At 42.6% G+C, this 25,071-nt stretch overlaps 1 protein-coding gene across 2 annotated transcripts in view; it reads right to left on the bottom strand.

The window, feature by feature from the left end:
• Positions 1 to 1,219: 1,219 nt before the first annotated feature.
• CYLD (CYLD lysine 63 deubiquitinase) overlaps positions 1,220 to 25,071 on the bottom strand; it is a 37,339-nt gene continuing 13,487 nt past the window's right edge. For both annotated transcript variants that reach the window (XM_065416411.1, XM_065416413.1), the window contains exons 8-16: positions 24,077 to 24,218; positions 23,485 to 23,607; positions 17,732 to 17,823; positions 16,669 to 16,735; positions 13,143 to 13,275; positions 12,329 to 12,437; positions 5,842 to 5,960; positions 4,435 to 4,651; positions 1,220 to 2,843 (exon numbers count right to left, since the gene is read on the bottom strand). In XM_065416411.1, the coding sequence (XP_065272483.1) occupies positions 2,659 to 2,843; positions 4,435 to 4,651; positions 5,842 to 5,960; positions 12,329 to 12,437; positions 13,143 to 13,275; positions 16,669 to 16,735; positions 17,732 to 17,823; positions 23,485 to 23,607; positions 24,077 to 24,218 (1,187 nt within the window). In that variant the 3' untranslated portion in view covers positions 1,220 to 2,658. The remainder of the gene's footprint in view (positions 2,844 to 4,434; positions 4,652 to 5,841; positions 5,961 to 12,328; positions 12,438 to 13,142; positions 13,276 to 16,668; positions 16,736 to 17,731; positions 17,824 to 23,484; positions 23,608 to 24,076; positions 24,219 to 25,071) is intronic.

Raw genomic sequence — 25,071 nt, 5'->3', positions numbered from 1 at the left:
CTTCCTTACAGAAGTAAAGTAACCTCAAAGCAGAAACATCATCCATCTCTTCACCCAAGTTTTCCCCCTGCAAGAGAAACCTTATTTTCATAGAATCAGAAAAAGCCATCCAAAATCCCTAAGGCTGTTTCTTGTTGGAAAGGAAAAACAAATGTGTGCATCACCATAATTGTAAAATTTGTGAGATGCACTCAGATACTAGGCTGATGAGGGCCATAGAAATCAAGGACAATATTTAAAAAAAAAAAAAAAAAAAAAAAAAAAACCAACAACAACAACAACTTTACAGTTAGTGGACTTAGCTATTTCCCTTTTTGTTTTTCAAATGTTCCTGCCTTTCCCCTAAATGCACTTCAAATAAGTCTGAGATTTTCAGGTGTTAGGAGGCAGCTTGCTGCTCATGTTTTCCCTGGAGATGGCTGAATACCAGACTTATTAACAGAACAAATGAAAGAAATGCATATGAGTCTAGCACATGGCTTGAAAAATTCACTCATCATTGCTGAGCTGAAAGCCATTGCTAGTGTGAGGGCCTAAACAATTTGTTAAATTTAACCTTTTGTTTAAAGTAAATTGTCACTAGCCTTTGTGCTTAAGATACATTCAGTTCCATTACTAGGTTAAGTCAATGCAGTGTTGACTTTCTTAGTCTGTAGAAAGATAACATGTGTGTGTGCGCGCGCTTTCTCCAGTAGTTTTGCAGCCACCACAAATGAAGAGTTTCATAGTTGTTACTCAGTTTCACGGTCACCCAGAATTCTGATCAGGAGGCAGGCACTGGAGTTGCACAAAGAACCACCCACCTACCTGAGGCAGCAAAGACTATGAAACAAAGACCTGTTTCCTCCTCAGATCTCTCAGAAGCCAGTAGGCTCTTGGAGTGTCAGTCTCTTCTCCTCAACAGTCAGGCAGTTCTAGAGAATGAGGAGATTAAGTTCTCTCCCTATGCTCCCATTAGCGATGATCTGGAGTCAATACCAATTTTTCCCCTGCATCTCACTAACTCCAACCATTTCCCTACCCAACCCCTAACTTTGGTACCTACCTTTAGCTGGCAGCTTTTAGTCCGCCAGCTACTCCAATGCAATTCTCAAATCTTGCCCTAGCATGTATCTAACAATCAAACAGCCAGAGAGAAATATTCTACATTTTCTGGCACAAAAGTGCAAAACTAACCAAGTTTTTACAATATTCTGAAGCCAAAGTCTTTTGGAATTAGGTTTTTTTATTTGTTTTGTTTTAAATGATAGTGCGTTTATCTGTTCTTCATCCTTTCTACAAAGAGTAGATCCCAGAGAGGCAGTTACTCATGTAAAACAGCTCTTAAAAATCTGAAAATATGTGCTACAACCCACAATAATGCAGTTTATGACCTATAATTATTTCTACAACATCCAAATTTTGCTGTACACACATGACATTTCTAAACATTTTTTAAAATAGTTTAGACAGACGTAGCTGAAAGGCAATTAATACAATTGAATTCCATTGCAAATAAGAATCAACTTCCAAGTCACAAAATATCAATAATACTTTAGAGTGATTTTTTTTTTTTAAACTAGTGTAACTCATTTTTTGTTCTTACGTACCAGGTACCAAGTAGAATGTTTAAAATGCTATTTTTTAAATTTGTAATTTTATCTTTCCTGATGTTTATATTTTTAACATTAATGATCCCAAACAATGAAAAATTTAGACCTATTACATATAGCAGCTCAGTATGTTGTAGGATAGTCAAAGTGTCAACTTCATTTTACTAAGGACTACAGATTCTACTTTAACAACACTCCCTGAGGCAATAAGCCACATTGTTTAGCTTGCCATCCAAACATTTGTATATATTTAATTTTATGTTCCGCAAAAAATATATATTAAAGACACTTCCATCTGTTAGTTTATGTATCTACGGTTATGCTTGGACAGTATTGCCCCAGTCCCTGAAGAAAAGTATCACATACGAAAGGAAGGTAGGTTTGACTTTCCCAAATAAAACAGGAATAAAAACCTCAAGGAACAGAGCAGTTTCGAGATTATGGGTGTTGTGAAGACCTGGAATTCTATAGAAGTAGACATGCATAATATCAGTTGACTGCTAAGGGTTAACAAGACCACAGAAGTAAATTGTAATGATCAGTTTAAAATCAACCAATCTTATTAAAACCAAAATTATTCCTTCCTGAAGGCAACTGTTGCTACAGACCAAAAAAAAAAGAAAAAAAGAAAAAAAAAAAAAGAAAAAGAAAGAAATCATCCTTGGTCCACAGAAATACACTGAGCAAGTACACAGTGTGTGTTTACATTTTCAATGGACTAAGGAGGATTTTCCTGTTACAATTCAGCTTTTCTCATTTCAAAAATCAACATATTATCAATGCACTTAACTTAAAGCTTTAGTTTTTAGCAACTTCATTTAGACTTTGTTTATAAAACAAACACACACGCACACTTCCTAGAGTGCAAAATGCTTATTAAATATTTCAACAACAGAACTCTACATGTAGTTTTTAAAACATTCATCTTTTTGCTCTAGCAGTCAGCTTTCCCCCTATAATAGCATCCATTGCCGGCAACGGTTGCATCAAAACTGACTAAGGTGTATAGTGAATGCAACAGTAGAAATCTGCGTACAGTTTTTTTCTCCTTTCCAGAGAATAATGTTCATTTGTACAAGCTCATGGTTGGGCTCTGATACATGCACATGTAAGCATCACAAAGTAGTCTTCGTGCACATCCTTGAATTTTTCTGGAGTCCAGTGAATGTAGTTCTTCTAGAGACATTTTTAGGTACTCTCCAACTTCTGGGCATGGTGTAACTTGTGGAATGTTAAAGCCATTCTGGCCTCCTTTTGTGGGGGAAGTAAGGAGAGCAACAGGATTAGGCTACCATCTTAAACATCCCTACTTCCTCTTTAATGCGTACATCTTTGAAACATCTTGGAATCACAGAATATCAGGGTTGGAAGGGACCTCAGGAGGTCATCTAGTCCAACCCCCTGCTCAAAGCAGGACCAATCCCCAGACAGATTTTTACCCCAGATCCCTAAATGGCTCCCTCAAGGATTGAACTCACAACCCTGGGTTTAGCAGGCCAATGCTCAAACCAGTGAGCTATCCCTCCCCCCGAAATGGAAACATCTCAAATCCAAAGCTGTCACTGTGGGCTACTACATGGTGAACTTCTGTACTAAGTAAGTATTAACACCCCCAATGATTGCAACTGCCACAACAAGCTTTTGTAACCCCATGGGAACCATTTGTAAGCTTATGGGAACCTCATGAACAAATATAAATTATTTTGATTTTAACTGTTTAAATGAAACATGATTAGTGAATTAATTCCCATAGCTAGCATGAGGACTTGACGATGGGTCAGTCAAACAGCATTGCTGTACCACACAAAGCCATTATCACCCCAGTCTTAACTACTTGCCTAACTAGTGGGGTGCTATCAGTTGTGCTGAAGCATTCAATAGGGAAGTACAGTTACAGTCAGAAAAATCTTAATCAACAGATCTGCAGTGTGCACCAGTCAGATTTGTGTATTTTACTGGACTTTTACTTCTGCAACTTTTTATTCCTGCTAGCACTGCAGAACCAATACAGCTATAGGAGAGAGAGCTGGAGTCTACTGTGGCTTGCATATCATCATCGGAGCTGCTTATAAACATTCTGCAATTGGCATTGTATTAACTATCATAATGTGCAAACCACAAAAAAATACAACTGTTCCCCTTAGTCGAACGCCTGTGGTATCTATTACTATCTGCTTTTCTAAGGCACTAGCCACAAGTACTGAATGTACTGTCCACCTCAATTCACCAGTGTTAATTCAGAGAAAGTCAATTAAACAAAATCTTATCATAGGATAATGGTCTCCCACTGCTACCAAACCAGAGGGCACTGATTTTGCAATATAGAGATTTTATTTCTATTATGCCAAAGACAGCTACCGTTTGAATTGTTTAAGCCTGAGATTTTGGAGACGTGAGAATGACAGTTGCACACTGTATAGTTATTAAATAGCTACAGTCCAGTGGACTTAAACTAAACAAAAACAGATTTGTGCGTCTTGGCATTTAAAAATAAAATTACTTTTCAAGCCTCATGACATGACATGTTCTGGTACTGGAAAACTTTTATAGTCACAGTATTTTTTTTTTTTTTTTAAATGGAGATATCCCATCTCCTAGAACTGGAAGGGACCTTGAAAGGTCATCGAGTCCAGCCCCCTGCCTTCACTAGCAGGACCAAATACTGATTTTGCCCCAGATCCCCAAGTGGCCCCCTCAAGGATTGAACTCACAACCCTGGGTTTAGCAGGCCAATGCTCAAACCACTGAGCTATCCCTCCCCCCTTTGAGCTATCCCTCCCCCCTTAAGAGCTAACATTGTTTAATGTGACAGTCTAACAGAAAAAATTAAGTAAAAATATACCATCCCGATCTGCCATGCTGTCAAAGAAGAGCCAGGCGGAGTCATCCTTCCCATATTTAACAAAAGCTACATAATGGCTTGTTTCTATGCAGAGAACAGCAAATAACTCCATCTTCTGGCAAGGGATACATCCATGTCTCCAATCCCAATCTGGTAGATCTTTAGGAAGTGACACTGGATTGAATTTATGACTCTGTCTCTTGGGATGTAGGTGAACCTAGAGTTAGATCAATATTTCAGAAAGAGAAAAAAAAAAAAAAAAAAAACACCAACACACCTGGGGGGCAGACCCGCGAAAACAACGCAGAAATTGGGCTTGTTTTTAGCTTAATTGATTTATGAGTTGCTTGTTAGTTAGTTTCTGGCTTGTAGCTTCTTGCTTGTTTGGCTTGTAGCTTGTTTTTTTTTTTTTTTATCGTCTCCCGGCAAGCAGGGGCGGGGGGGGGGGGGGAAGGGAGAGGGAGGGGTGAGAGAGTCAGGGGTGCACAGAGGACCCACCACAGTCCCAGACTGCACACCGCGGGGATCTAGTCACATAGAGAGTGTTGGGGTTCTTAGGGATTGGCTTGTTTTGAAATGGGATTAGCTTGATTTTGGGCTTATTGTGAGTGTCAGGGTGCTTATTTACCATGTGAAAGTCAGCAACTGTGTGTGTGTGTGGGGGGGGGGCACTCTTTTTAAAAGGGCAGACTGACAGCACTAGAGAATGAAGTCTTACTTAACCAAAGAACAGGTCTGACATGGACAATAGCAGTGCAAGTTCCCCATACCAAATGTAGCTCCAACCTGCCACGGAGAAGCCCACTCTAGAGATCAGAGGAGTTCAGTCTCCAAACCTATTCAAGTCTTTGTGCCCCCCCCCCTCCCCCAGACTTACAAAAATAATCATCACTATTGATACCTTTATTGGAAATGGACACCTGCCCACTGGGAACCAGCTCAACACCATCATAATTTAACATGTCAAACAGTAACCAGACAGTACTCAGTCACTACTACCCGGAACTGAATTTGAACCAGCAACATAGAAAATGAGAAGTATTACTTTTCTGCTTTTACTATTGGGTGCTCTCCTGTTGACCAAAGTTAAAGGATTCCAAGCCCTTGTAAACTGGAATTACTGCATTTTCCTCACTGGTTCACAACGTTGGACTATGTAGTTGCCAAAGGCTACTAAAAATGCTGCTCAATAGATGTAGTCATCAAGGGTGTGTTAATGAATTAAATCAAGAGCCTTATCTTGTTAATGAGGACTGCACCCTTCATGTTGTGCCCAACTGCCAATATCCCTGCTTCCACGTGTCAGTCTGTGCCTTCTGATACTATTATACTACACCAAGTTGCGAGTACATACTGGTTAAAGGACCATAGAATTTAAAAAAAAAATAAAAAAAAAATTACACTTACTTGTGTGTTGCAGGTTTTACAAAACTGCTTGATTTTTCCAGCAGAAATGTCAGTATCTTCATAACATTCTCTGCATTCATACATTGCAAGTCCTCCACATATGCGGCACTGCCTAGGAGCTACATTATGGTAAAAAAAATAAAAATGCTTTGTCTCAGATTTTTGTACAAAAGATCTATTTTGATCCAAAAATATAACCTACATTAAGCCAGTTAACATCATTGCCGCCAATTAAAAGAGACAAAAATAAAAATAAAGTCCATCATTATTTTCTGTGGGCTTAACTTTTGCTCTTTTACTAGTCTACAGTGGGGGGGGGGGGGGAGGGAAAGAGAGCGAGAGAGACACACACACACACACACACACACACACAAGTACTAAGCCTTAACCTCAGAAATACAGCTGATGTAGAAAGTGTTTCAGTACTGGTTTACTGGATGTAACAGCACACATGCTTTTTTTTTTTTTTTTTTTTTTTAAAAGCATACTCCACAAGTTATTCCTGCTCTCTGTTAAAAACTTATTTTCTTAATCTAGTGAGTGTTGCACTCATTAAAATAGCTTAGCATTTAATCAGAACCTAAGTAAAGAACCACAAACAAACCCTTAACTCACCTAATTGAAAAGCCATGGTGGGTCATCTAAAGCCACATTCCAGAAGATTAGAAGTTAATAAAAAGTAGCTATTGTTAGATATTTGAAGTAATTTCAACCAATTTTAAACTAGAGATTTACCTACAGGTATTGTATTGAAACAGATAAGTAGGTATTATATATGTTTTTGTTCAAGAGGTGACTAGCAGTTCCAGAAATTAAGGTCATCCCAGCCTTTCCAATATAAACACATCATCACAAATTACAGCTAAAAATACTAAAAATTCCCAGTTTTTTTCTTTTCTCTTTTCAATTACAGAAAAAATGTAGAGTATTTTTACTTTTGTCTAATAAAAAATTGAACTGATTTTTGGCCCAGTTTGGTGAACAGACACCAGCAAGGCAAGCTACAGAAAGAGAAGACTGAGGGCTAGTCACTACATCAGTGCAGTTGCACTGATGCAGCTGTGCTGCTGTAGTGCGTCTGGTGAAGACGCTCCATGCTGATGGGAGAGAGCTCTCCAATTAGCATAATTACTCCACCTCCATGAGAGGTGGAAGAGCACCTGCCGCCGACATAGCACCGGTGTGGACAGCGCTTAGGTCACTGTTAACTTGCGTTGCTTGGCGGGGGGGGGGGGGGGGGTGTCTTTTTCATACCCCTGAGCGATGTAAGTTAAATAGACTTGAGCGATAGCGCAGACCTGCCCTAGGTGTTTTAGGCACTACTCTGGTGGATCTGGAGCACCGGCAGGTGAAACTTGACTGTCATTCGCTGTTCAAAGTCTTTCACTTAGCTGATCTCAGAGCTATTACTTGCCTCTAGATGACCACTATTCACCCACAATTCTGATACGCATCATACTTGTGCTGTAACACCTCTTACAGCTGCTAACATCTAATTATTCCTTAGAACTAGAAAAACAAATTCTAATGAAATACTATTCACACATGTCCTGACAATGACTAGAATTAAGATTTAATTCTATCCCCGAAGTATTTAAAAAAAGAGAGAGAGGGGAAAGGAGTATATCCAGACACAAATCTACATTCTACAACGTCTTCAAGATGGAGCTTTGAATTATTGTGAAGAGGAGCGATTACTCACCTTGTGCAGTAACTGGAGCTCTTTGAGATGTGTCCCCCATGGGTGTTCCACTTCAGGTACGCCGGCATCCTGCACCTTTGAGCTGACATTTTGGTAGTAATGCCCCTTTTCCCGTGCTCGTGACCCACACATCCTTGTGCCCCACACCAAGGCTATATGGAGCTGCGCAGGCAAACTGCCCTCAGTTCCTTCTCCACTGGAAAGTCCCACTATGGCAGGAGTGGACAAACTTTTTGGCCTTAGGGCCACATCTGGGTATGGAAATTGTATGGCGGGCCATGAATGTTCACGAAATTGGGGGTTGGAGTGCAGGAGGGGTGAGAGCTCCAGCTGGGGGTGCAGGCTCTGGGGTGGGGCCAGAGATGATGGGTTCAGGGTGCAGGAGGTGGAGCAGAGGGGTTCAGAGTATGGGAGGGGGCTCCAGGCAAAGGCAGGTGGTTGGGGTGTGGGAGGGGGTATGGGCTCTCGGATGGAGGTGCGGGTTCCAGGGTGGGGCCAGAAATCAGGGTTTCAGGGTGTGGGAAGGGGCTCTGGGCTGGGGCATTTAGAGTGCAGAAGGGGGCTCTGGGGTGGGGCTGGGGATGAGGGGTTTGGGGTGCAGGAGGGTGGCTCCAGGCTGGGACCGAGAGATTCGGAGGGTGGGAGGGGGAATCAGGGCTGGGGAAGGGGGTTGGGACGCAGGAGGAGGTCAGGAGTGCAGGGTCCAGGCGGCGCTTACCTCAAGCAGCTCCCGGAAGCAGCAGTATGCCACCCCTCCGTCTCCTTATGTGGAGGTGCAGCGGATGACCAGGCAGCAGTGTGTGCTGCCCAGTCTGCAGGCGCCGCCCCCTGCACCTCCCATTGGCCGTGGTTCCCAGCCAATGGGAGCTGCAGAGCCAGCGCTTGGGGCGGGGACAGTGTGCAGAGCTCCTGGCTGCGCCTACGAGTAGGAGCTTGGGGGGAGGAAAGAGGCATGCTGCTGCTTCCAGGAGCCGCGCAGAGCGGGGCAAGCCCCCAGCTTGAAGGCCAGATTAAAAGGTCTAATGGGCCAGACGCAGCCCGTAGTTTGCCCACCCCTGCACTATACTAAATCTCTTCTTAACAGGACATACATTTCTAAAGGACTCAAGAGCCATTCTGCAACCCTTGAACTGTGGAAAAATGCATCTGTCAAGTCTGCAAAGAATGTGCGACCATCAAAGGGAAAGTCTTCAACGTCATCTGGACCTCTCTCTTGGGAAGCCCAACAGCTGTAGCCAACATGCTCTTCCATAACCAATGCAGTGGATATAAACCATGCTGATGTATCAGCACTATCAAAAGGAGACCTGGAGTGATGTCTTTGCCAGCAGTTGACCCTCATGAACAATTTAAGTCCGTTGTACAAGATGTTCCCCTGGCAAGTGCTCAATAAACTAATTAAATCTGTTATAATTCAAATAGTCGTATTTGACCAAGAGTGCCTGATGGTTTGCTATTCTGAAATTTCACTAAAGAATAAAATTTGTGACAAAAGATCTAGTTTCTTGTAGTTCTTACTGTACAGGGTGTACTTTGAGCTATGCTGTCTGCCTTGTTCATTAACAGCCTCCACTACTAGGGAATTCAGAGCTGGGTGAGAAAATAGAAACTCTGATTCCTTTGCAGGGACCTAATATTTTATCTGCCCTCTTACAGGTAGGTGGTGTGGAAGCTAGGATTTGCCAAACAGCGTTAGTGGGCTCCATAACAGTTTCATTGACTAGAATGGCAATCCTTATAGATGTCAAAGTATTCAAAATATCTAGGAGTTTATGATGGAGCTCCTGCATCTCTAAGCGAATCCGAAGTGTGTCTGTGATTCGTTTCAGCAATTCTTGGAACTGCCTGAAGTCATATGCCATAGGAGGTGGTGGAAACATCAAGGCTGCATCAGGTAATGAGGCAGAAATTTTAGTGAGAGGAGTCACCTTCTTATCTGCCCTAGCTTCCTGCTCTTCCTGACATAGGTCGTTTTGGAAAATGGGCCCTTTTCTGCCCCTTCCTGTGGTGTGACAATCTCATTGTAAATTGTTGACAATAGAATGCACACAAGTCCCAGAAAGGTGACTGAGGGGGGGCAAAATGGCATAGGTGGAGGCATACATCTGTGTTCCAGTCATGTGGGTGTCACTTGAGGTCTATCCTCCTGTATTATGTCAGTGTAGGAGAGATAGCAATATGTCCCACAATAAACAGGGGAACCCTGCACGGATATTTGGGAATCTGAAGAATCCTCTTCCATATACTTCAACGGCGGGGTGGGGGGAATAGTTGTTCAGCTTGTTCAAGTATAGGAAGGTATGAAACTGTAGATAACAGAGGAGTCAGTGACCAAGTCTTGATGCTGACACCCCCCCAACTTGTTAACAGAGGAGACTCTGGCTCCAAAGATATTAGCAAGTCCTTAGGATAACATTGATATCACAAGAATTTAGGTATCAAAGAAGGGATCGAGCAAAAACTTGTGGAAGATGGCTTCAGTACCAATGCAGCTGGTACCAAACATTTGGCATAGGAGTGAGTTGACTTCAATTCCATTGGTACCATAGGTGGACAACGATATTTGGTACTGTTGACTTTCATGCTACCAGTAGCCAGGGACAGCCTTAGAACTTTCACCAGTGTCTCTGCCATTCTGGGTATGCGTACCCAAACCCAGTATTGAGTCTGCCTGAGAAGACTGACTCCTCTTCACCTTTTCAGTACCGGCATCACTCACAGCCTTCATGGGACTTGAGGTCTCTGTCAATTTCTGTGTCAGTGACTAAGGGCAAGTCTATCCTACAGCACGGATCAACGCTCTGAGATCGATCCACCGGCAGTCGATTTAGCAGATCTAGTAAATATCTGCCAAATTGACTGCAGATCGCTCTCCAGACAATCCCTGTACTCTACCCCCAACGAGAAGAGTAAGGCAAGTCGACGGGAGATTTTCTCCCGTCGACCCCCGGCAGCATAGACCCCGCAGTAACCTGACCTAAGGTACGTCGACTCCAGCCACATTATTCAGGTAGCTGGAGTTGCGTAGTGTAGGTCAACTTATTGCGGTAGTGTAGACATAGCCTGAGATTTTCTTGGAGATTTACTCCCACCTCCTTTTGCAACAGGCAGATGTTGAGGCTACCTCTATAGAGGACTTTGCTACCCTAGTTGTGCTTGGTACCAAGGTAGTCTACCTCTCTACCGGTCTCCTGTGACCAATATCTTGATGTGCACAGGGCACTAGTGGTACTGGAAGGCCTATGTACAGGGGACTCCTCAGCCCCTTGATCTGAAGCTGGTCATAAAGCTCTATCCATCATCAGAAGTTTGAACTTGATTTCCCTATTTTTTCGGAATCTGCCCTTGAAGGATCTGTTTCTCCCAAACAGCAGAGGCTCTGGGAATGTCACCCACAGAAGGGAAATCACCTCACAGAGGAGGCACCTGGAGAGTCTGGCACTCTTAACTGCCATCTATATAGTAATACATTTTTTTTAAAATTATTTTTACAAAGAGAAAAAAGGGAACTGTTCCAACAGCTATGCACATTATAAGGTAACTAACTATATGCTAACTAAAGAATACTATAGCAAACAGGCACACCGTAGAATCTCTGGCCAAAGGTGGTTGAGAAGAAACTGAGGATATTTCACCCACGCAGCTCCCTATGGCACATGAGTGGGCCAAATGGGCACTGCTACCAAAAATCTCCACTCAAAAGGCACAGACACACCTGAAGTGGAACACCCACAGGGTCCGACTATACCAAAAGTCGGACAGGAAACACCTGATACGGATTTAATCAGGCCACAACTTTCTCATCAGATGTCTGGGAGTACCCGGCAGATAAAAGCATACAGTGCAGGTAACTATGTTCATTCAATAACTACTCCGGGGGCTTCTGCAAGGCCTTCCCCCACTTTTCCTAGCCAGATCCCCCAGCCAACCCACTACTGGGTCCTTACCATCCAACCCCTCCTTCGTAAGGTGGGCTATAAAAGGGGGTGGGGGTTGGCTCCCTGCCAAGCCATTCATAGGAGCCCCAAACCCATCCCTCTGTTCTGTTCCATTAACTAACACTTCCTTTTTAAGTCCTTTTACTAGGACATTTATTCAGTCACTGTACACCTTCCCTATGAACTACCTGCACTGGACATCTGAGCCACACTTACATAATAAGTTGCAACATATAGCTTAACTCCTTTCAGTCCACACCATAACAAAGCCCTCCTTGAAACTGCTGTGGGGAAAGCGAACCCCTTCTCCCCTCCCCTACACCCCCCCCGGCCAATTTGGTGGTGAGGGAACCCCCTCCCCCCCCCCAAGCTCCCTAAAGGAGTGGCTAGCGTGTTACCCACAGCAGGTCCTGACCAAACTTGATATTTTGCCACCTCAAGGGGAGGGAGGGTGGGTGCGGCCTTGCCTCCTCTGCAGAAAGAGAGCTTGCTCTCTTTCACACCTCTCCACCCTTCTGGTCCCAGGGGATGAGTCATCACCACAACATTGATCCACGCCTTCTTTTGCAGCAGCTTCTGACCTCTCGTCCCGCACCCTACCCGTAAAGCTCTGTTCCCTTTCCCTCGGCAAGCCAGACAATAGTTCCCCCACTTAAAGGTGGGGTGTGGTCACACCGCTCAAAGAAAAAAAATGTTTACTGGTTATGATAGTTTCCCTGAGTATGAATTGATCAAAAGTTCATTCCAAGCTCAGTCTATTTTGCGGACTTCTACATTTTTAATATAGTCTTGCATATGGCTACCAGGCTACTTACTTTTACTATACCTAGCAACAGTTTATACTTACTGTCTTCAAGTAAGTCTGTTATATTTAATTCCAGAGATGGAAATATTTTGTTGAACATTTTGAAGTCTTTTCCAAATCGAGGCATCTGAATAATCAGACATGAGGGTGCCTACCAAAAATCCCAAAATAGAAAGCAATTTAGATCTTCAAAATATACACATCTGTTTTATAATTTTCACCTGATATTATATTGGTTTATAGTTGCTAAATCATATTAATGTTTTTAAAGCTAATAGGCCACATGCCTATATATCATTAACCAAAATAACAAATGAAACAAAAATAATTTAATGTTTACAAATATATCTCTGTAATCTCATAAAAATTCTAAAAACATAAGAAGAAAGGACTCTAACCTAATTCTTCATGTGCAGTAGGTACCAGCCATGTTTAAATGGTATATTAAAACATATACTAATTCCCCTCCCCTGAACAGCCAGTCTCTGCACAATTTTAACACATGCAGAGATCACAAATCTTATTCCTCTGTAAAATTAAATTATTAACAAAAGAAAGTTAACTTTTTTAAATGTCAAAAACTTTGTTTTTAAATATACCAAAACATTAGCCTTATTTCCAATCACTTTGGTCAAATGACAGAGACATACTAAACCATCTCAAAGAGATTTTAGAAAAAGGTAATATCAAGCATTTTTTCAACCACTACTAGTAGACCACTCTTCTCATAAATACTGAATGTTCACCCAGTGATTGAGATACCACAAAATATACATTTCTCCTTTTTTATAAACAGAATATTTTCCACTGTGTAAAAGGTCAAATCTGTATAAACAAACTAACAACGGTCACCAACCTCTGCAAACTTCAGGCTGCTGTTGATAAAAGACCATTCCAGTAACTGCTGAATTGTCGGGACTCCAACTTTCTCATTTTTCTCCATAAAAATTTGGTAGAAGTAACAGTCTTGTACCTTTTGACCTGCTGATCTAAAAATACATATAAAATAGATCTTCAAAATAAATGGAATTTTTTAACAATGGTTAACATACTTACAGTAGCCAGTAGGCTAAAGGAAACACAAAAAACTATAAAAAAAGCTACAGTAAACACAAAGTAAAAAATTATCTAAGATTAAGCAAGGAATATGGAAGTTGTTCTGACTGCCCCTTGGCAGAGAGTCAGAAGGAACTGCGTGGAGGTTGGGGTTACATGGTCTTTTATGCCCTTGAAAGAGGTAGTGCATGAGGCATGCAAGACTCACAAATGACCCCTAATAGATACTGCTGGAAAAAACATTCTGAACTCCTACACATACAGTGCATGTGGACCATGAGTGGGATCCACATGTACAAATACTCGAAGAAAACCATTTCATATCATTCCCTTTACTTTTAAGTGTACACCTCTACCTCGATATAACGCTGTCCTCGGGAGCCAAAAAAAAAAATCTTACTGCGTTATAGGTGAAACTGCGTTATATCAAACTTGGTTTGATCCACCAGAGTGTGCAGTCCCGCCCTCCCGGAGCGCTGCTTTACCACGTTATATCCGAATTCGTGTTATATTGGGTTGCGTTATATCGGGGTAGAGGTGTATTTTCATTTTTATAACAACTTTTTAATACTAGGCACTTTTCAGGTTGCCACAAATAAAAGCTTAAAGGGACATGGTCAAGTAGTGGATAAGCACAGGTAGAATTGAGGAAAAGGGTGTTTTATAAAAAAAACATTTAAAGGAATAGAAATATTTTGATTAATGTTTTAAAAAATGCAGCCCTATGCATTGTTGGAAACACCAACAGAAACATTTTCAAATGCATGAGTATCAGAAAACGAGACTCACCAAGGCAATTTTCACTCTGAAAGCTGAGTGAAGGTGCAAGTAGTAAGATAGCAGAAAGACTAAAAATTACATCATAAGTCATATCATACCCTTCTGCAGTAAGTCTGCAAAAAGACCTTAGTAAATTAAATGTTCATGTTGGAAAGACTGACTAATGCTCCCATCAGGGAAAAGGGGTATGTGAGAGTCCATCATTGACCTCTAACCCCATAGATCACAGGGAAAGGCTATTATAGAGAAGCTACTTCAACGCATTGCTGGACTTTCTGCCTAGCCAGCATGGATTCCTGAGGACACACTGTCATTAAACTTCTTTGTCTGTGCAATAACTGCCACCCTAGAGCACAGATCAATGCTGTAATAAGCAGCATTAACTTCTGCCTGGATATAAGGGAGGATTCTCAGAGCACAAAACTCAAAGTTGCTGCTATCCAGCCTTGCCCTACCCATTATACAAACTGTCTCAGTGTCCCATCTTTATGGAACAGGGAGAAAAGGCCTCTGTGAGGTGCTGCAGAAAAGATAGGTAAGAGGCAGGCATAAAGCAGAGGAGCTCTTCCTCACTTTCATTTAATTCTCCAGCCCACCCATCTGCTTGTGTGGGGGGGAAATACTGAGCTCCAGATTATTAAAATGCAATACATGCTAAAGTCTGTCACCAAGAACTCTGATAAAGAGTATCTCCTTTGAAAGTATGATGTTTGTTTCTTCACTGTCCCTTTAAGAAAGCACAGCATTGGAAATCCTTGAGCTTAAAGCATTCTTTACATTTTGTTCAACTATAAAACTATACTACATCTATTTTAATTTGCATATCCAAAATTCCCAAACTGTTACATCTGGAACATCCACAATTTCTAGAGATTGATTAGGCAAATTATCAGTTTCACAGTGCTGAAACACTGCAGTATAGTGGGCCAGGATGTTGCAAGTTATATTCTGAAAATATTCTCTATATGGACTGTTTTTCCTTATTTTTTTGAGAGAGGAGGGGAGACAAAAGCCCATGAATCTGGGCTAGGGTAGAAAGAGGAGGAAAGTAGAGTGTGCCAGCTCTCCAGCATGCTTCCTCTATCTTTTCCCACAACTTACAGTAGCTTCTCTGAAGAAGCTCCAAAGGGGAGGGCTAGGAGCTGACCACAATAGGTTTAGTAATCTCAACTCAAATCTGCAGGGCAATTCAGGGAAGTTTACTGCAGAGCCTATGGGGAGCAAGGGATTCCCAGTGAAAGAAGCCCTTGGGAAATTCCTGGCAACAAGGCTGCTGCAAGAGATGTATTGTCAAGGGGCCACAGAAAGGCAAGGGCTAGGCAACAGCATGGAAGCAGTAGGCCCTCCATGTAATAGACCTTACTTCCATTGCAAGCCCAAAGACGTGCAGATTTAGGGGGCTAAATCTCTGCCAATCCTATGTGGGTATGGAGGTGAATAAACCCCAACATTCATCCAAAGAATGAATATAAAACTCCATGAGTTAGTTTTACAGAGTTCTTTCCTCCTGCCTTAGAAAGAATAACTTGCATAGGGGAGAATGAGGCCTTACAATTTTATAAAGAATTATTTTTAAATGAGGACTGCATGTGTTTAACTTTAAAAGAAATAAGAAATCAAAATCTTTATGCTTCCTCCAAAGCAAATTATAATATTTTTCCTGAAAAGCCAAAATATTTTATGTCAGATTCTACTGCTTAAGATTGCTTCAAAAAGTTGTTCCAAAAGTAACTGGCTACACACTAAGGGCTAGATTCAGAATTGCTCTATGGGCCCTGTGGGTTAGCTATGCTGGTACAGAGGGGCCATAAAAGTCAGGCACATAAGGCCAATACGTACAAGAAACAGGGGGAGGAGACCTTTACACCATTCCCAGGGAAGCAAAAACCTTGACACAAAGGGCTTTTAGGAGCAAGCCAGAGGCAGCAGTAGGCACAGCCAAAGCAGTAATATGTTTTGCCGATACCCCCCTGTAATGAGACGTAAGCTGGGCCCCTCTGGTTTCTGCCCCTGCTTCCCTCGCCAATCAGCCAGGAACGCCTTAGGTTGATGCAAACACCAGTGCTCTTTATTTACAGCTGTTTCGCACCACCACTTTACTATCCATGTACAGGTTTTTCCACAGCCAAACTTTGCCAGCAGCAGACCAGAGGGCCTGGGCCCAGGCCCGGCCCCACCCCTCCCTGTGCCTGGCCTTTCTCTTCCCCTGGCTTCCTTCCTGCCAGCTTTTATAGCCCCTGGCTAATTAGGCTGGCAGCTGTTTCTCGTTGCCAGGCAGGCACAGGGCTCTTCAACCAGCCCCAATCCATCCCCCTTGTTTGGGGCTGGAGTGGCAAGGGGCTGATTAAGCCCTCCTTACTCAGCACCCTGTCACATCCCCAATGAGGCTTGAGGCAATGTTAGCAAGAGGCATAACTTAGACCGCCTCTAAGGATGGAAGACCTTTCTTCAGCTCCTGCACTGACCCTAGCATCATTGCCGGGATAAATCTGGCTGTAAGAGTTCAACACACACATTTTTATTGCTTAGTCAAAAGAGCATTTTACCTTATTTTTAACAGTGGCTCTACTCTTAAAATATGATGAAATAAAATATTCAAGAATTCTTCTGGATCTGGACAAAAATAAAAGTAATAGTAGCATGTTAAAGCACATACAATCTCCAAGACTGTTTTTAAATAAAATTAAGCAGCTTTATTCTAATTGGAACAAAAAACCATTCCAATTTTAGTAGCAGAGTAGTTATGTCAACTTATCAACTGCCATATTTGGGAGCACACAATCCTAAACTTTATCTACTAAGCACCAAACAGAACCATAAAACAGATGAAGGCTAAACTCTAGATAACAAGGCTTACAGATGAACAAAGATATCCTACTCCAAAGGGAATTATTTGACCCTGTGAAATTTTATCCTGAGAAGAGGGGAGAAAAAGCTACCACCAGCAGAGGAAATAGAAAAGTAATTACAGTATCTGCTAATCGATACAAGAAATATCTACAGTGGTAACCATTTTTACTTTGTTGGAGGGTCAGAGCCTCCAATTTAATATTGATCAGACGGACAGACATCTGCTATCCAGATCTCAATATCAAAAAGAGTGGCGGTGTTTTCTTCTCACTCCTAATTGACGGGATTATTAATTTGCTTCTAGCAGTACCTGCAAAGTGCATGCTACTTTCCCAAAAGAAAAGAAGGAAATTAGCTGAGTAGTTGAGCAGCGACTGGTCACATCTTGGTAATAAAAGATTGACTATAAAATATATTTAAAAAAAAAAAAAAAAAAAAACCACCACACAAACCCAATTAGTCTCAAACCTGTGAGTAAAAGTCAACTAGTTTCCCCATTAGCATCACAACATAGGTGAGTCTTCAGGAAAGACCTGAACACGGAAAGGGGAAGGGCCTTATGGATGAGCTCAAAGTCATTCCATGAGGAAGGTAAATTCTTCAATCCCCATCCCTAATCAAAGCTTTGATACTACAGAGATGGGTGCTACAGAAAAATATTTGTATATCTTAACGTATACTATGTAATGAATATGTTTTTTCGGTCCCTTCTTATAGCAACGACTACATAATCTAGAAGCAAAAAACCTCTGCAATTACCTTTTTCCTCAGAAGTGAATCCTGATGCAGCTTCAACTTTTTCAAGTATTTTCCTCAATTTCATTATTTTCGTGGCGCACACATATCCGAAACTACATTAAGAAATTGGTTTAATAAACTATTAGCTAAATCTTTTCATCAAGTCAGTAGAGAAGAGACACTTAATAACCAGAGGCTTTATTTCCTTTACTGATTTTTATAGTATTGGCATTCCCCCCATAAACCTAAATGCCAGACCTCTTGTATTCTGCAGCACAATGGACCACGTTCTTGGTCATGGTTCAGTTTTCTGTGACAGAGCGCTGCTGAATTCTGAGGTGCATTGACATTTCTGTGATAGTTTCAAGTAATTTCAGAGTTTTATTAAACATGAAACCAATCCTCCTTGTGTTAATTATCTGAATACTAAAGGTTACACAAATTTCAGTTTTGGAATAGTTGTCAATTTAACTTGCACTATCCCACCATATTCAGTTTTCAGTGTGCCACCAAATTTTATAAATGACAGTATGCAAACAGCATTGCAGAAATTGTTCCAGTTAAAAGTATTTCACTTTTTCCTGAATGCTAAAAACTGTTTGACACATGGAGGTGGTTGAAGTTTTGTGAATTAGAGAGGAGATGGGTCTCCTCTTTCTATATTGTGGGAAGTTGTAGCGAAAAGCCTTGAAACGTTGGGGGTAGGGGGGAGACAAAACAACAAACAAACAAACAAAAAGCTTTTAATTTGCTGTCCCAGCAATCATTTGAGATTTCTTTGGCTGGAGATAGATTCTGCAATCCATTCTGTGGCCATGGAATCATAGAATACACCAGTGGTGTGCATGTCCTCACTTCTAAGAGGTTCAAAATCCAGTATTTTTCTTCAAAGGAAGAAAGCTAAAATCTTTACAAATAAGCTATTAATGGTAAAACCAAAGTATAGCTTTAGAACTATAACCATTACTAATTAATTATGTTTTCATAGAGCCTAGCGGTCTTTTTTTGAACTAAAGAGGAATAATTTATAATCCCCACTGCATATTGCTACGTATGTCATACTGTAACATTTCCTTTGTTCTATGAGCCTCAAACTTCTCATCTCTACTCATCATTACCTTTGAATTTCTCTTAATATAATTTGCTAAGTGATTTCAGTGTATGATATGCCCACAAAGCAGAATTGTCTGAAACTTTTTAAAAGCAGTTGCGATTGTTACTAATGACTAATAAGGAAGAGTAGAATCAGTCTGAATCACACAATCCTAAACAGAAGAGAAACTGAGGCACAACAACTGTTTTTCATGCCATAAGTATCCAGATGTTAGGTTGTTCTAACTACCCATGTCTGTCCAAGTCACCAGTGGTGCTTACTACCACTTATGTTTGTGCCAACACACATGGTTTATCTAAAGCATGGGGTGTATGGGGTTGTCAGGGAGGGGTAGTACCTCTGATGGGGGAGCAGTCGTACTCCTAGGAGTAGCTCATCCACTTTGGTCCCCTCTTGACACCCAGCTCTCACCTGTGGCTCCAAGTAGCTGTCAGCATGCGACAGCGGCCATACCCCGGAGACCGTCTCAACTGGCGGGCTAAACCAGGTGAGGGTAGCTGATGAGTATGAGACTCTCGGTGAGTCAGGGCTTGTCTACTCATTGCATGCGAAGGCTGGATCCGGCTGACTGAGGCAACCTGGTTCAACGGTCAGGAAGGCGATGACAGCAAGCGTTGTGGAACGCTTAAGAGCACGACAAGACACGTAGGCGTCCTGGTCATCCACTGCGCCCTGTCCTATCTCCAGTCGTCTCGACTTCTGTCCTGCCACTGGATACAGATAGGAACTGGGAAGAGAGAGTGAGGCTGACGTTGCGCAACTCTCCCTCACTTTAATCCAATTCACACGCAAGTCTCGACATCATATCAAGTCCTGTGGCGATGGGCGAGCGACGAAGCAGCAGGTGTGGATACACTGGGAGCTGTAGCCGCGGACCTGCACATAGGCGGCTCAGGCATAATGGTCGTTCCTCACTGACCGAAGCAGCAGTGGAGCTCGGCATCTTCTTGAGCGACTGAGCAGCCCTATTCAGGATTGCACTGCTCACCTCCGTAGAAGGAGGAGGGGGCTAGAAAAGGTGCCCTAAACATTGCCTGCTTCACCTTACCCTGGCTAGCATACCGCAGCTGGCGGGGATCCCATAAAAGCGGTCGAACAAAAATAAAAACAAAACTTAGAGTGACACCGATCACTATTGGCACATGGAATGTGCGCACGTTACTGGACAACATCACGGCAGACAGACCGGAGAGAAGAACAGCACTTGTCGCTAGAGAGCTCGCACGCTACAACGTTGACATTGCAGCCCTTAGCGAAACTCGCCTTGCTAATGAAGGACAGCTGTTCGAGTCAGGTGGTGGCTATACATTCTTCTGGAGTGGCCGCAGCAGTGATGAGCGTCGCGAATCTGGAATTGGCTTCGCCATCAAGAATCATCTTGTTTGGAAACTTGCCAGTTCCCCCAAGGGTATGAATGACCGGCTCATGACAATGCAGCTTCCGCTTCAAAAAGGAAAACAAGCTACTTTGATCAGCGCATATGCTCCTACAATGACCAACCCAGAGGATGTGAAGGATAAATTCTACGAAGAACTAGATACTCTGTTATCGTCAGTGCACCGCACAGACAAGCTGATTCTGCTTGGCGATTTTAACGCAAGAGTCGGATGCGATGCCGCAGCCTGGGAAGGAGTCATCGGGAAAAATGGAGTGGGAAAGTGCAACAGCAATGGCCTGTTACTGCTGAAAACTTGTGCAGCACATGGCCTTCTGATCAGCAATACGGTCTTCCGCCTTCCTACCCGCAACAGGACTTCGTGGATGCATCCCCGTTCCAAGCACTGGCATTTGATCGATTATGTCATCATCAGGAGAAGGGACAGACAAGATGTCAGGGTTACAAAAGCTATGTGTGGCGCTGACTGTTGGACGGATCATAGGCTCATAGTATCCAAAATGAAGCTCCGTATCATGCCGAAGAGACGACCACAAGGCTGTAAGACTCTCAAAAGGATCAATGTGTCGAAGCTGAAGAACAGCCGCACCACTGAAAATCTAGCGGAAGACCTAGAGAATGAGCTTGCTGATCTTCGTATTGAGGAGGACGCTGAGAAAGACTGGGAGCGATTCCGCAACACTGTCCATACAGCTGCATCGAAGGTATTGGGGCCCTCCACATGCAGGCGGCAAGACCGGTTTGATGAAAATGATGCAGAAATCCAGGCCTTACTTGCTGAGAAGCACCGCCTGCATCGTGCATATCAAAACGATCCATCCTCGGCGGCAAAGAAGACCGCCTTTATCAACGTTCGCAGAACAGTACAGAACCGATTGCGCAAAATGCGGGACTTGTGGCTGAGCGCCAAAGCAGATGAAATACAGGCATATGCAGACAGGAACGACTTTAAGCAGTTTTATGAAGCCCTTAACACACTCTATGGTCCACAGTCTTCTGGGAGCTTTCCCCTCCTGAACTCTGATGGTACTGTGCTCCTTACAGAGAAGACGCAGATTCTCCAGAGATGGGCTGAACACTTTGAAGCAATTCTCAATCGCCCCTCAGTCATCAATGATGAGGCCATTGACAAGATGCCCCAAGTTGCAGTCAATGACTCCATGGATGCTTCAGCAGAAGAGGACGAAATGAAGAAAGCTATCAATCAGCTGTCAAGTGGCAAAGCCCCAGGGTCAGATGCCATACCAGCAGAGGTGTACAAAGTCGGTGGACCCGTGCTGCTACGGAAATTCACTGAGCTGTTTCAGTCCTTCTGGGGGCAGGGAACCATTCCACAGGAATTTAGAGACGCATCCATCTTGCACCTCTATAAGAGGAAGGGCAATCGCCAGGTATGCGACAATCACCGTGGAATCTCGCTGCTTTCTACAGCGGGGAAAGTTCTTGCACGGGTTCTGTTGAACCGATTGATTACTCACCTGGAGAAGGGCTTACTGCCAGAATCACAGTGTGGCTTCCGCAAAGGTCGTGGGACTATTGACATGATCTTTGCTGTGCGTCAGCTACAGGAGAAATGTCAAGAGCAGAATTGTGAACTCTACACAACTTTTGTGGACCTCACGAAAGCATTTGACTCTGTCAGTCGCCAGGGCCTGTGGAGGATCATGTCGAAATTTGGCTGTCCAGACAGATTTATACGAATGGTACGTCAATTTCATCACGGTATGATGGCTCGTGTCCTGGATGACGGTGAAACATCTGAGGCCTTCCCAGTCACCAACGGCGTCAAGCAAGGGTGTGTTTTAGCATCCACTTTGTTCAGCATGATATTCTCTGCCACTCTGACTGATGCCTTTCAACACTGCACTGAAGGAGTAGGCCTGAAGTATAGAACTGATGGGAAATTATTCAATCTGAGGCGACTGCGTGCCATCACCAAGGTGAAGGAAACTGTACTTCGAGACTTTCTCTTTGCTGATGATTGTGCTCTGAATGCTAGTACTGAGCCAGAAATGCAAGCCAGTATGGACAAGTTTTCAACTGCAAGCAATAACTTCGGTCTCACTATTAACATCAAGACGACTGAGGTCATGCACCAGCCAGCTCCCCACACTCCGTACTCAGAACCGTCCATCACTGTAAATGGACAGAGACTTCAGACAGTGGACCACTTCACGTACCTGGGCAGTATTCTTTCCCGAGCAGTGTCAATCGATGATGAAGTAAACTGCAGAATTGCTAAAGCCAGCTCTGCATTTGGCCGATTGCGCTTCAACGTTTGGGAACGTCGAGGGATCAGCCTATCAAAGAAGCTGAAGGTCTACCGAGCAGTGGTGCTTCCAACTCTGCTGTACGCCTGCGAGACGTGGACTGTCTATCGGAGTCATGCACGAAGGCTCAATCACTTCCACATTTCCTGTCTGCGAAAGCTTCTAAAAATCAGATGGCAGGACAAAGTACCCGATACTGATGTCCTTACTAGAGCCAGTCTGCCGTCAGTTCACACATTGCTGATGAGAGCCCAGACCAGGTGGGCCAGACATGTTGTGAGAATGTCAGATGAACGCATTCCTAAACAGCTCTTCTACGGAGAACTCACTCAGGGAAAGCGCTCCCATGGAGGTCAAAAGAAGCGATTCAAGGACACGCTGAAGACCTCTTTGAAGTCCTTCGAGATCAACACCGCCACATGGGAAACCTTCGCACTGAACCGTTCAGCATTGCACAGCCTCATTCACACAGGCAGTAATACCTCTGAGGCAAGGCGTATTGCTGAGGCTGAAAAAAAAGCGTGAGCTGCGCAAGTCCAGAGCTGCTCATACATCATCGACAGTGCCATTACATGTTTGCCCGACATGTGACAGGACGTTCCACGCCCGAATCGGACTGATCAGTCATCTTCGGACGCACAAAGCCTGGTCATCGAAAGAATGAGTTGTTGAGGTCTTCATCGATAACGATGGACAAACATCATCTAAAGCTAGACACATTTGTTTCCTGTTCTATGAAATGGAAATGCTGATATGACTATGACTATGACTATGCCTTCTTACATTTTTTGTAACATCATCTGCAGTTACACCAAATAGATTAAAAATCACCAGAGCTGTTGGTCCTCACGGCCTTACAATAGCAGTCCTCAGGAAGGAACTTTTCATTCCCGTGACCTAGTATTGCACAGGTGGCTAGGTATTTATAAAATTTATACTAGACTGGAGACTCATTGGCTAGTTCTAGTACAATGTTTTCTACGCATCTACTTACATCCGCAGAGGGTTTACAATCTCCGTTCTTAGCAGCTCTTGAGTTTCACTATAATATTCTACATCATTCTTTTCTTTAGGTCTAAGTAAAACAGTGTCCAAAACAGAGCTAAAAGAAAACAGGCTGAAAGAGAAAAAAAAATTATTTTCATTCTGTAAAATGCTGAGGAACATAACTAAGTCTCAGGACAAACCAATGAAGGCCAGAGCAGGAAGTAAAGAACAAATCAAGCAAAAATAAATTACCGCACACCAAAGAAAATAAAAGGTAGAAGAGAGTAATGACTGGATACCAGTCAAAAATTCAAATTAAACATTTCATGTTAGGAAGTTATTTAACCCGCTCAGTGAATATCAGAATGCACACTCAGGAGCCAATCCAGTCCTGGTGGACCAATTCAATTGAAAATAATGTTATGCCACAGTAGGCATTAAATGCACAATATGTCACTGTTAGTTGCACAGCAATAATGCAAAACATTCAATACAGATTAGTACTCAGCTACTCTATTACATTTGTAACATTTCTCCCTCTCACCCACATCTCTGGATTCAGTTGCACAAATTAAAACAAAACAAAACAAAACACTTACCAGAATAAGGTGGAGTCTAAGTAACAGGAATTGTAATGACCCTGGATACCTTTCTTCTTTCCAATCATGGTCTCTAAACCTTCTTTTTCCGTTTTTGGAGGAGTGTTTTCTTCTACCACTTCACTTAAGTATCCTCCAAAGGCTGAAAATATTTTTTTTAAAAGTCACTTAAAAGCTTCAAAATTTCACCTCCATCAAGATTTTCCTATAAGTGTTTTGTAGACAACATATTGCTTACTTTGAAACCATTCTTTCCCTATACTAGAAAGGGAGACAAGGTTGGTGATGTAACATTCTATTGGACCAATTTGTGTTGGTGGAAGGTAAAAGCTTTTGAGCAACATAGAGCTGCTCTTCAGGTCTGGGAAGGAAGCAGCGTGGCATTTATTGTACTATTTACTCTCAGTGAGTGAAACACATTCTGCAGCGATGGTGTTCAAGTCCTTAAAGCCCCACTGATGTCCCATTACCACACTTGGGTTGGGCCCACTACACTGGAATAGAGTTTCACCTAGTGAGCATAAATGAATTTCTCCCTAATTTTTACATGTTTTATTTAAACCATCTTAAAGGTATGAATGTTTAGAAACTCTATTTCTCTTTGCCGAAACACATCTAGCACAAGATCAAGACAGTTTGAATATTTTGCATCCAGAAAATATGCCTCTCCACCATGTAAACAGGCACTCTCTTCCATTTTAATAAATTGTTAGTATTTACATGCTGATTTTTTTTCCCCTCTCAAAATGAGCCATATCGAAGGAGAATGGAAGCGGGCTTGCAGTATCTGAAACTGAGATCATATATTGCTGGAGTTGCAAATGTAATTGGCTTAACCTGCACCAAGGAAGATTTAGGAAAAACGTTCTAGCTATAGAGATAGTTAAGCACCGAAACAGGCTTCCAACGGAGGTTATGGAATCCCCATAATTGAAGGTTTTTAAGAACAGATTAGACAAACACTTGTCAGGGTGTCCTGCCTCAGCACAGGGGAC

The sequence above is a fragment of the Emys orbicularis genome, chromosome 14 (assembly GCF_028017835.1).
Source record: "Emys orbicularis isolate rEmyOrb1 chromosome 14, rEmyOrb1.hap1, whole genome shotgun sequence".
Taxonomy (NCBI): domain Eukaryota; kingdom Metazoa; phylum Chordata; order Testudines; family Emydidae; genus Emys; species Emys orbicularis.
The sequence above is the reverse complement of the archived record's forward strand: the minus strand, read 5'-3'. Positions and strand labels throughout refer to the sequence as shown.